The sequence below is a fragment of the Diachasma alloeum genome, unplaced genomic scaffold, assembly GCF_001412515.2.
Source record: "Diachasma alloeum isolate Michigan unplaced genomic scaffold, Dall2.0 Dall_scaffold_01416, whole genome shotgun sequence".
NCBI classification, from domain to species: Eukaryota; Metazoa; Arthropoda; class Insecta; order Hymenoptera; family Braconidae; genus Diachasma; species Diachasma alloeum.
The window spans coordinates 66,920-77,971 of record NW_021681514.1 but is presented as its reverse complement, the minus strand read 5'-3'; the positions used below and the strand labels follow the sequence as shown (position 1 = coordinate 77,971).

Here is an 11,052-nt window from a genome sequence, read left to right as displayed (position 1 = left end):
GAAAGTGAATTATTTGATGGGGACCTGTTATAAACCTCTTATGAAGTTACAGAAAATTCTAACAAAACCATTTTTTTCCATTTTCTTTGACAGTCACTTATAAGCAAAATATTTCAATGATTGCAAGTTTGATCTCCATTCTCTTTATTATTTCTGGATCAATGATACTTTAAGCTGCGATAATGAGAGTGATATTGAAAATAATTAATGAAATGAATAGGTTTTATTAAATTGTTTATTGATCACAAATACGACTCGAAAAGAATGATACATCCATGAAACTATATCCACTATAATTGTGAAAACGGGTATCAAAGGTGATTGAACTCGGAAAATCTCTTACAGGATGCCGAACCTTTTCCTAGAAAAGAGAACATACATGATAGTATAGTAGAACATACATGATAGTAATTTAAGGTCTGTTTCAACGGCTAGGCACTCTGTAAGGAACTTTCGAGCATTTTCCATTTTTTTTAGAAACGTAGCAGGAAGTAGCCTAGCCTGTTAAAGCAGACCACATGTTTTGAGTAGAATCTATGCCCTGCAGACCGCCCTGAACTATTTTAAGAATTTTTTCGATAATTTTCCTTAAAATATTCAATAGGAAATTCAAGGAATTCTCATGGAAATACTGTTCGTATTTGGCTGACTGTTTTTCAATCGAGAAGTTTAAGCATATCCCACAGAAAAAAATAATAGATTTTAATTTTTCTATGAAGCACATTCGACTGAGATTTTTTCGAAGTCAGTTAGAATTCTGTTTCAATTTTATGTGAATTTTGTCGGAACTTTATTAACCTTTGCCGCTTTCTATTGATAACACACGGATTTTCCTTGCACTTTTTTGACTGAAATTTGATTGAAAAACGTCAGCAGATGTTCATTTTTCAACATCCCTCAGTTTTATCAATTTTTTTTAGTAATAATACCCCGAGAGCATAAAAATAATCTGATATTTTCTGATAACTTGGTGGCAAACAAACGAAATTGTAAGGTTTCACCGTGTAAAAAATCCTGATCGCTTAGTGCGCGGGAGAAACACCCAACTATTACGCCGCTCATGGGGAATTTGTTCTGAGTCAGTGCGTGATATATGAAATCATAATTTCGAGAATAAATGAAGAGTTTAAGTGCAATATCCAAAGCCTACTTTTATATTCGATACAACACTCCATATGGCTTCAAATGAAAAATTTTAAAATATATAAAGATCCCATGGAACTTTTTGGACATAAATTGTACTTGTTTTTTTATTTCTCATATCAACATTTTAGATTAGTAAATGCTGGTTCTAATGCGTGAAGTTACGCCTTTTCACCGGTGTAGCACATCCCTTTTTTGTACTATCCGCCGAGTTCACTTTTCAAGAATACAGTTCGGGTAATGTGTTTGGTTCTTTGCGTGGATTGCGTTGAATTCAAGATCGTGTGTAAAATAAATTTTGTTTTGATTTACACGGAGAGAATATAAAATTAAAAATTACAATATGAACATAGTAGTCGAGGACCATGCCAAAACTTTAAAATTTGAATTATCTTAACTGAATTTTTAATCGTGATAAATTAAATTTTACTTGTATTTTACCACTTTTTACTATACCGACTCGCAGTTTTTACTAAGTTGACCAGAAAATTTTTAGTGTGGTGAGTATGGTCCTCGATTCTTATGTTCACACAGTAAAAAATAATATTGTAGTTTTGCCGCGTACGCACGATCTCTGAAACTTCTGCGCATGTCGTACAAAAAACAAGCACTTTACTGCTAAAAGGCTCCGAAAAGTGAATTTTTCAGAAAAGTATAGCTGAACGAAACTGATAACGAATGTACTCGTTTTCCGTATGATTTTCAATCGAGTTTGTTCCATTTTTTGATGAGAAATAGAAGAGAATACAAAAAAAATTGGCGAATTTATGGCTAGAATTTTCTTCAGGAATAAGAAATGGAAAGAATGTTAACAGAAAAATTAAAAAACATTATTTCTTAGTAGAAGTAGGTACGGAAAAACTGCCCAATTTTCTATAGAAATCGGCACAAAACTAATACAATCAGCGATGAAATTCTGCGACAAAAATGTGCCATCGTACCCTATTCTCGAATTTTTCCATACGCGTATCCACGAGAATCTTTTCCTTACAGTAAAATCCGAGTTTCAAAAATGAACTTGAATGAAAATGAGTTTAAAAGAATATCGATCACGCAATAAAATTGAGCTATCTTACTATTCGATTGCTAATATCTTCTATGTGGATCCTTTGACGATGTCCTAGGATATTTTATAATATTACTCGGAGCTTTGCATTGGAGACGATGTTCTTTATAACCTTTTGACCCCCTGCCACATTGATTCCCTTTTTTTTTTTCGTAATAATTTAGTTCCGATTCCTTATCGTATCTAGAGGCACACAAGTACCTCGAATTTTTTGCGTGATTCGACATTAGCCATTGGTAGAATGACTCGAACCCATGTTCAGCCTGAGTACACTCGTAATATTTTTTCTCGAGGTCTGACATTTTTGTAAACTCCAAGTCATTAGTATTATAATCACGTGAAGTCACAAATTGGTTTGAGGGTAGGAATGACGTTAACGTCTTTGATCGTCGCATTTTTTGGTCGATGAAAGAAACCGCGGCTGAAGTTTTTGAGGGCGGCCCTGAGAGGATATAACGCGCATTATAAGCGTGTAAGTGGCGGCGTGTTTCACATCCTGGCACGTACCGATTTTCATTCATCTTGGTTTGTAACGTGAGCTCTAACTGGGCTATGCGTTTCTCCTGCCGTGTTCTCTGCTCCTGGGCATGTTTCTCGTGATCCTCCATTTCTTTAACCATCTTCTCTAGCTTTACCACTTGCGTTTGCTTCTCTTCAAGGGTGGAGTAGAGTTCTTCGAGACTGGCTTTTCCCAGGAGATCCTAACGGAATAGAGTAGGTTTAATCGATGTTATGCGGTAATAATTTCTAGATTGCAGCATGATTGTAGGTCTTGAGAATGAGTGGTTCAAGGATATTATTTGAATAGACGATATTTGGTGGTGACACTATCTATTAAATATATCTCTTGATAAGTCTGCCTGATACTACTCACGCTCAGAACCCAGTAATTACAGAAACTAATAGAACGATGACATTGACGATGACACATTTGATTTCAAGGCGTCTAGTGGTCAAGGAAATCTGGAAAACCAGGAATTGTCAGAGAATTTGATGCACGTCATACGCTTATTCATTTATTTGTATTCAAAATTGGCTGACGCCACAATCCAATAACATGGGGAAAGCAGTTGACGAATTACCAGCGATTAATTTTTAATACAATGTTGGCGCAGAATGCGTACAGCGTAAAATACACAGTAGATTTCCATAGAAGTATTAGATCGGTTGGACAATTGTATAATTTAAGTCTTGAATTATAAAAATTTCACAAAATGAAAGCGATGTTAACCCTTGAGCAGTCGCGCTATGGTGGAATCTTAGCAGTTTTTCGATTTTTTTCACATGAAAGCCTTGCGACGATTACACGGTTCAACAAATTCGGGCCACGTCTTCTGCCAGAAATAAAATTTATACTTTATAAAGATTTTTTTACCCTGAATTCAATGGCGTTTGTAAAATGTCGCTAGCACGTCAGTTATCGGAGACAGAAAATGTCAAAGTTGGGAAAAGTAGGAAAATGGACATATTACATAAAAATAAAAGTCAACTAATTTTGTACTCAATAGGATAGGAAAAAATACAGGAAGTTGAAGGAAGATTTGTTTATCCAAGGGAATAATTCTCCGGGGAATTGGCGGTTTAATTGAGCTGGAAATAAATCATGAAATTACCAAATTTTCAGTATTTACATGCAATTAGGGGAAATGGTCGGAAGTTGGATACATGTTTTTCTAACCCCGCCGAATTCAATCCTGTAGATACGTGGTTAACCTGGGTTTTCTTCAAAGCTTTCATAACACAGTCCTACAAAATTCGGCCACTTTTTGCAAAGGATGGATCCAGATATAACTCTCGAAGCAAAGAGAATTCTGATTTCTCTCGTCAAGGATCGACCAAACCGTTAGCAGAACGGTTGATGGAGGTACTGCAATGAGAATAAATCGATATGGCGGGCGATTGGAGGAGAGCATCTCAATCCTCCACTTCGGGGTACTATTTTCCGTTCAATCATAAAATTGATAACAATCGTTGCACGCAAATTATTAATTATCATGCATGTTGAAAAATCGCACAAGGCTATCTGACGTGGTTCTTATTTAAATTTTAGGGGGAAGATCAACGTGAGGGGAGGTACGTGAATCCGCATGCTCAATTCATCTTCGAACACGAGCTCATGTTCTTGGATGAAAACGGTGGAGATGATGATGACGAGACCTGCTCAATAACCTCCCTGCACCATCCTTTCCCCCAAGTCCATGAGTGGAAAACCCCCCAAATCCGCCTATAGAGAATTGAAATTTTTATCGTTGAACCAGAATAAGATGATCATCTCTAACCCGTTTTAGAATCCTCGTAATTTTCTTTTGTGTGATGAAATTTTTCATTAGCCCGGTGGCCTGGTGCAGTGGGTAAGTTTATAATATTACTGGCCTCACGTGCGAAAGGTTCCGAGTTCAAAACCCGGCTGTGTAGAATGGTGAAATCTAACTATTTAAAGTCTTAATCATCATCGCAGCATACCCTAATCGGGTCGAAGCGATCTAGAATAACGATAAAAAAAATCTTTCATTACCAAAATTCAATTTCAAGAGCTCCATGGAGATGAAAATAGATAAATTTATGAGTCGATAACACGAGCATTCAATTCATTCATACCAATAACAACAATTTTCTAGGTTTTACGGTATGAGCATTTTGGAAAGAAATACGACAACATCGTCGCTTGTAAACAGTGTCATCATCACTGATCAGGTTCCAGCAGTAATCTCCCAGTATATGGGTCACCGACTTTCCATGGTATCGCTTCTAAACCTTCGCGGTTTCCTGATGGAAGCGTTCTCCGTGTTCGTCACTGACGTCATCGAGCTCATGGGGAAAGAAATCCAGATGGGAGTTTGGAAAATGAATTTTCAACGACATGTTACATCCCATTTTATTGTAATTAGTCAGCATTTGATTGACGATTTTTCTGTACTCTGGTGCACGCTGACTCCCGAGAAACTCGGAAAGGAGTCGTTGTAGTGAGTTCCACGTTCTCAGTTCTGTAGGTTTTAGGTGTTTTGAAAATTTTTCATCATTCTTAAGCAATTTACGAATCTGCGCGCCAACAAATACACCTCCTTTTATTTTAGCATCACTGAGTTTCGTCAAACAGCGTCTTCAAGTAGCTAAGTGCCAGTCTTCCCTTTCCCAATCCTTTAACGAAGTTCTTGCCCAGTCCATGCTTGACATGCAGGGGTGGGAGACAAATATTCTCAGGTGTAGCCAGTGGCTCTCTGATAAAGTTTCGCTTACCAGGAATCACCCCTTTGCGTGAAGGCTAATCAGAAATTTTGTAGTGGTATTTGCGGTCTCGACTATCTCACTCACATAGAAAGCAGGGGTTTGTGCTCCCTATTTGCATTCCTGAAATGAGTGCGATCATTTTGAGATCAGCATAGATCAACCAGATATGGGCGACATAATCAATTTCCTCAAGTAGGAATTTCACGTTCTCGTGATTTTCTTTCATTGAAGTACAGTAGGCGATAGGCGCCGAAGGATAAATATTTCCTATATGAAGAAGCACGGTCTTCAGACTGGTACAGGAGGAATCAACGCAGAAACTCCACTCCTTCGCATGATGCTTGAATCCCAGACTCTGCATCAAACCGTGTACATCAGACCAATAACAAAGCTCTTCATCATCCCAGAAAAATTGATGAAAAGTCTTATCGCGATCACGGAAATGACTGATGCATACACCTGGCTGCAACAAGTGAGACTCTTTCATCTTTGAATCCATTAGCTCCGCTATGTCTTTCGTAAGACCAAAATCTTTCACCCAAACATTCAATTGCTCTTGCGAAAGGGGACGTGGAGTTATGGGAGCTGTTACTTCTTTTTCTGCATCCTCGGGGTCTTTTTTATTACTCTGCTCTATCTCATCAGCTCAAGGTTCGTCTCTTACTTTCACGGAATTGTCTCTCTTAAATATTGGGATGGTTGGTGAGAATGTTGGAAGGTCCATTCAAGAAACCTCTGAATAATTGAAATATTAGGTGTACAAATTAATAAGGTGCTGTTTTCATGAAAATCAGACTTTATTATAAAAAAAAACAAAGACATTTAATGGACGAAGGATTCCCCATTATTTTCGATGACTTTACTCCACCTCACTGGCAACTGACGAATTCCTTCGTGAAAGAAACTTGGCGGTTTTGACTCAATAAATTCATCGATGCTTTTTCGAACCTCATCGATTGTTTTGAAGTGCTCATCAGCTAGGTGGTGTTGAAGAGACCGAAATAGGTGGGAGTCGGACGGGGCCAGATCAGGCGCGTAAGCCGCGTGAGGCTGGTGAGAACCTCCCATCCTAATTCACAGATAATATCTATAGTCGCTTTGGCGACAGGCGGTCGAGCGTTATCATGTTGGAGAATCACTTGTCTACTTCCGCTGCCAGTAGATGGCCTCTTTTGCTCCAATGCATCATTCAGATGAATAAGCTGTTGTTGATGAACCTTCGCAGTAACAGTTTGGCCAGGTTTAAGTAGCTTATATTGAGTGTGTGAATATGACTCCGCCCTTTTTTATTCAAATAAAACACATTTGATTGTTTAGAAAATTAAATAAAAGTTTATCGAAAGTATGCTCCCTCTGCAGCTACAACCTTTACCCATCTTTCAGGTAATTTACGTATTCCATGCCAGAAGAACTCCTGGTCTTTTGAGCTGATCCAATTATCAAGCCAAATTTTGATACTTTCTTATGAAGTGAACAGTTCTTCCGTAAGATATGACTGCAGTGTTCGGAATAAGTGGTAATCCGAAGGAGCTATATCTGGCGAATATGGCGGGTGGAGTAGCACTTCCCAGTCCTGTCCATCTAAATATCTTCTCACAACTTGGGCGGTATGCGGTTTGGCACTGTCACGTTGAAGAATTAATTTACTGTGCCTATTCACCCATTCTGGTCGTTTTTCTTCTATTGCTCGCTTCAAACACATTAGTTGTCGTCGGTAAACTTCTCCATTAATAGTTTGAGAGGGCTTGAGAAACTCATAATATACAACACCTCTCGGATCCCACGAAATGCAGAGCATAACTTGGGCACTGTGAATATTTCTTTCTGGCTGGGATAGGCCGGGTTCACCTGGCTTCATATAAGCTTTTTGGCGTTTAGGATTCTCATAATATATTCATTTTTCATCTCCTGTGACTATGCGATGCAAAAATCCTTTTCTTTGCTGCCTTTGAAGTAGCATTTCACAAATTGTTTTTCGACGTTCCATGTCTCTTTCTTTCAACTTTTTGAACCATTCCCATTGCTTTTATATGCTTTGCAACAGTTGATCGTTCAACATTTAATGCTGCAGCCATTTCTGATTGAGTTTGGCAAGAACCCTCTGGCAATAATGCCTCCAATTCAGCATCTTCATATTTTTTTGGTGGTTTTCCATGTTCTCTGTCCTCAGTGACAAAATCATTATTTTGAAATCGTTGAAACCATTCCTTGCAAGTTGTATTAGATGGAGCATGCTCACCGTACGTCTCCACAAGCAAACGATGAGTTTCAGCTACACTTTTCTCTGCAATATAATAGTGTAATAACACTTCCCGCAAATGATATTAACTTGGAACGAAAACCGACATTGTCACGGAGGTAAAAACACTTGTTGCTCACATTTCAACCAAATGTCACGTAGTGCGTTTGACAGCTGACATAAAGTACTATCGAATACAAGTGTTGCCATTTATTAGTGCACGTAAGCAATACTAAAAAAGACATCTATTGGGAAAGGGCGGAGTCATATTCACACACCTAATAATATATCACACCCTTCATATCCCATCAGATACTCAGCATCACTTTTTTCGCATAGACATTGGATTTCGGAGTCGACGTTGATGGTTCGCCGGGATTCACCTACGATGTTTGCCTTTAGGGTTGTCGTATAATACCCACTTTTCATCGCCCGTGATGATTTTAAATAAGAAATCTTTTCTTTTAAATCGAGTGAACAGAGACAGCGTCGTCTCCAGTCGTCGCTCCTTATTTTCGGGGGCTCAGATCATGAGGAACCCATCTATTCTCCTTTTGAATTTTGCCAAGTTGATGTAGGCGATGAGAAATGCATTGTTGAGTCACTCCGAGTTGTAGTGTAAGCTCTGTTTGGCTTTGAGCAGAATTTCCAGCCAAGAGTTGTTCGAGTTCTTCGTCGCCGAATTTTTTAGGCTGACCCGGCCGTTCTCGATCCGAAAGATCGAAATCTCCGTCTCTCTTTTATGTGTCACAGCGTTTTTTCCATGAGCACTACAAATCATTTGAGTAGCCTCGGCAGCATTTTTCTTTAATTGAAATGCAAAAAGAATGCAGTGCCTGAAATGTTGTTTATCGACAGACATCGTGTTTACTTCTATTTTTTAAGGTTATATAAGAAGTATTTGCTACTTCCGTAACTGAATACTACCAACATAGAAAATATTGAAATATCACGTTTTTTAACGCAATTATAAACCGCGAAATATAGGGGCACCTTATTAAGTTGTACAGCTAATATTTTTGATTTCCGTTGGAATATCCAGATGTGTTGGTTAGGCAGAAAAAACAGTCCGTAATGTGATCACTTTTACTTACTTCATATTGCGGAGATGTTGAACTTAAACTCTATCTCGTCTTGCTGCAGTAATAGCTGGACATTTGCACGACAAGAGCCGCAGCACGAAGTTGGGACCCAGGGCTTGTTCACTTTGGATACAGGGCGATTAAAAAAATCTTTGTAAGCACTTTCCAAAGCGGGGGTGATATTTCTCTTCTATGACTTTTGGGGTGAATTCAGCACAAGCGTAACAAAAAGAATCTGGTGAGTTTTCACACTTTCGCGACATGCGTACAGAAATGATCAGAGAAAATTTCAACATTCATCTCTGATGAGAAATTCAGTTGGCAATAACTTTCCTATGAACATTCTACTGTTAATTGAAATAACAGAATAAATAGATGAATGGAATCAGTAGAACCGAAATTCAATGGGGAACTCAATCCATTAGCATCATTGTTCTATGCTAGATATGAAAAATAGAAATGAAATAGAAAAAAAATGAAATAGATTTGAAAAAGATCCGTAGTGCATTGGTTAAACGGTTCAAGTCGACGTCGCTTCCAGCGGAATTCTCGAGTTATATCTCGAAATCTAATTGAGATGGCGAAATTTTTATAATGATCTTGTTTGAAATTCAACTATTCAAAGTAGTCAAACGGTCACCGGGCTCAACGAAATTCTCGAGAAACTTCAGGACCCGTCGGGATCACGGTCAGCTACGAAGAAAATCGCCGAAAAAGAAGTAGTATCGTTCTAGCCACCCAGAGAGTCACTCTAATCGTAATATTGTATTGCCATAACCGCTCTATCGAGGACATCACCGGAGTACATCGACGCGATATATTTAAGTCTAGCGCTTCGTACAGCGTCTCTATTTAATGCAATTCAATTATGAATTCATTCCGAGTTAATTATCAATTATTTGAGTCAATCATTAAGTTCAATATCGAGAGAATCTCAAGTGTAGTGCATTTTTCAAACCAGCATTTAATTGACTTATCGAGCAACTCAATAGTGTAACATTATTAATTTCTCAAGACGCGTGGGTTATTCCACAATAAAGTACATCAACAGTGTGGTTTTATAATTCCGCGTGTTTTAATTTTCCACCTCCTTCCACAATTCCACTTTTCCCTAACCGGCATCTCAATTTAGCTTCAATCTCAAACAAATGATCCTTCGATCCGGATTGGGAAAAAGTGCGTGAGAGTGAGTGGAAAATTCTAGAATAAAAGGAACGCCTCGTGTGTAACGGATTTTCGGGTTCTACACGAGCACATCTACGGACAGGTCAAGACAATCAACAGTGCAGAGTGTTGTGCCTAGTGTTTACAGTTGAAGTTTGGTGTTGTAAACACCGGTAGTGACATTTCGACCTCTAGTGCAGTGCAACTTCGGAAAGCCTCGGTCTCCGTCGGGATTAGCCGAGGCCCAAGCCGCGCGCGCTACGCGAAATCCAACAGGTAGTTAGAAGAGCGCCTTCACCTAATAACGGGCCCTATCTTATCGACAGTGTGCACCAAGTCAACATCAATCGGTATCTACCTGTTGTCGATAAGTTACCTCAGCCAGAGCAGAGACGACCACCATGTCAGACGCGGAGTTAGGAGATAATCAACGTATAGATGAACGCACTGAGGAGACGCCAAGCATAAANACTGAGAATCCGTCCCAAGCGCACTTCAGTGGAGAAAATACACCGCAGTTCCCTAATGCGACTTCCATTCACCAACAAGAAATTAAACACACTGTAGCCGAGAGGGGACCTGCAATAGGCGAACTCACAGAGACTCAGAAGTTCCAAATAAATAAACTGGACTTCAAGGTAAAGTCATTTAATGATATTTATCAAGAATTGTTGCAGTCAGCCGAGAACATTAGCGGTCTCACAGTTGAGGAGTTGGACGGCCAGGAGAAAATCATCGAAGGAGAATGGAATGAATTGCGCATCATCCAAGACAAACTCAGCGAGACCCTCCTGCCAACTCATCAACATATTATTCAGACCACCTATCAGAGGGCTTCAATGCTGAAGAAACCCTGCCTCAAACTCATCTATCAGCTCAAAGGAATCATCAAGAAGAGGGAATCAGCGAGTACATCAACATCAGGCCAAGCCAATCAACTCAAGAGAATCGGACGGAAACCATTCGAAGGAAAATACTCAGAGTAGAAGCAGTTCAGCGACCTGTTCCAGTCACTGGTGGGAAAAGACGATTCAATTCCCCCAGTGCAAAAGCTAGTACGCCTCAAGGAGGCTCTCAAGGGACAGGCAGCAAATCTCATCGACACCTTCACGGTGACCGATGAGAATTAT

The 11,052-nt window shown here is 39.2% G+C and overlaps 1 protein-coding gene across 1 annotated transcript in view; it reads right to left on the bottom strand.

Annotated features, from left to right (window-relative positions):
- Positions 1-305: 305 nt before the first annotated feature.
- The window catches only part of LOC107046473 (restin homolog), a 70,031-nt gene continuing 59,284 nt past the window's right edge, over positions 306-11,052 (bottom strand). Inside the window, exons 4-6 of the mRNA XM_015269096.1 lie at positions 8,374-8,382; positions 2,717-2,910; positions 306-361 (exon numbers count right to left, since the gene is read on the bottom strand). Coding sequence (XP_015124582.1) covers positions 340-361; positions 2,717-2,910; positions 8,374-8,382 — 225 coding nt within the window. The 3' untranslated portion in view covers positions 306-339. The remainder of the gene's footprint in view (positions 362-2,716; positions 2,911-8,373; positions 8,383-11,052) is intronic.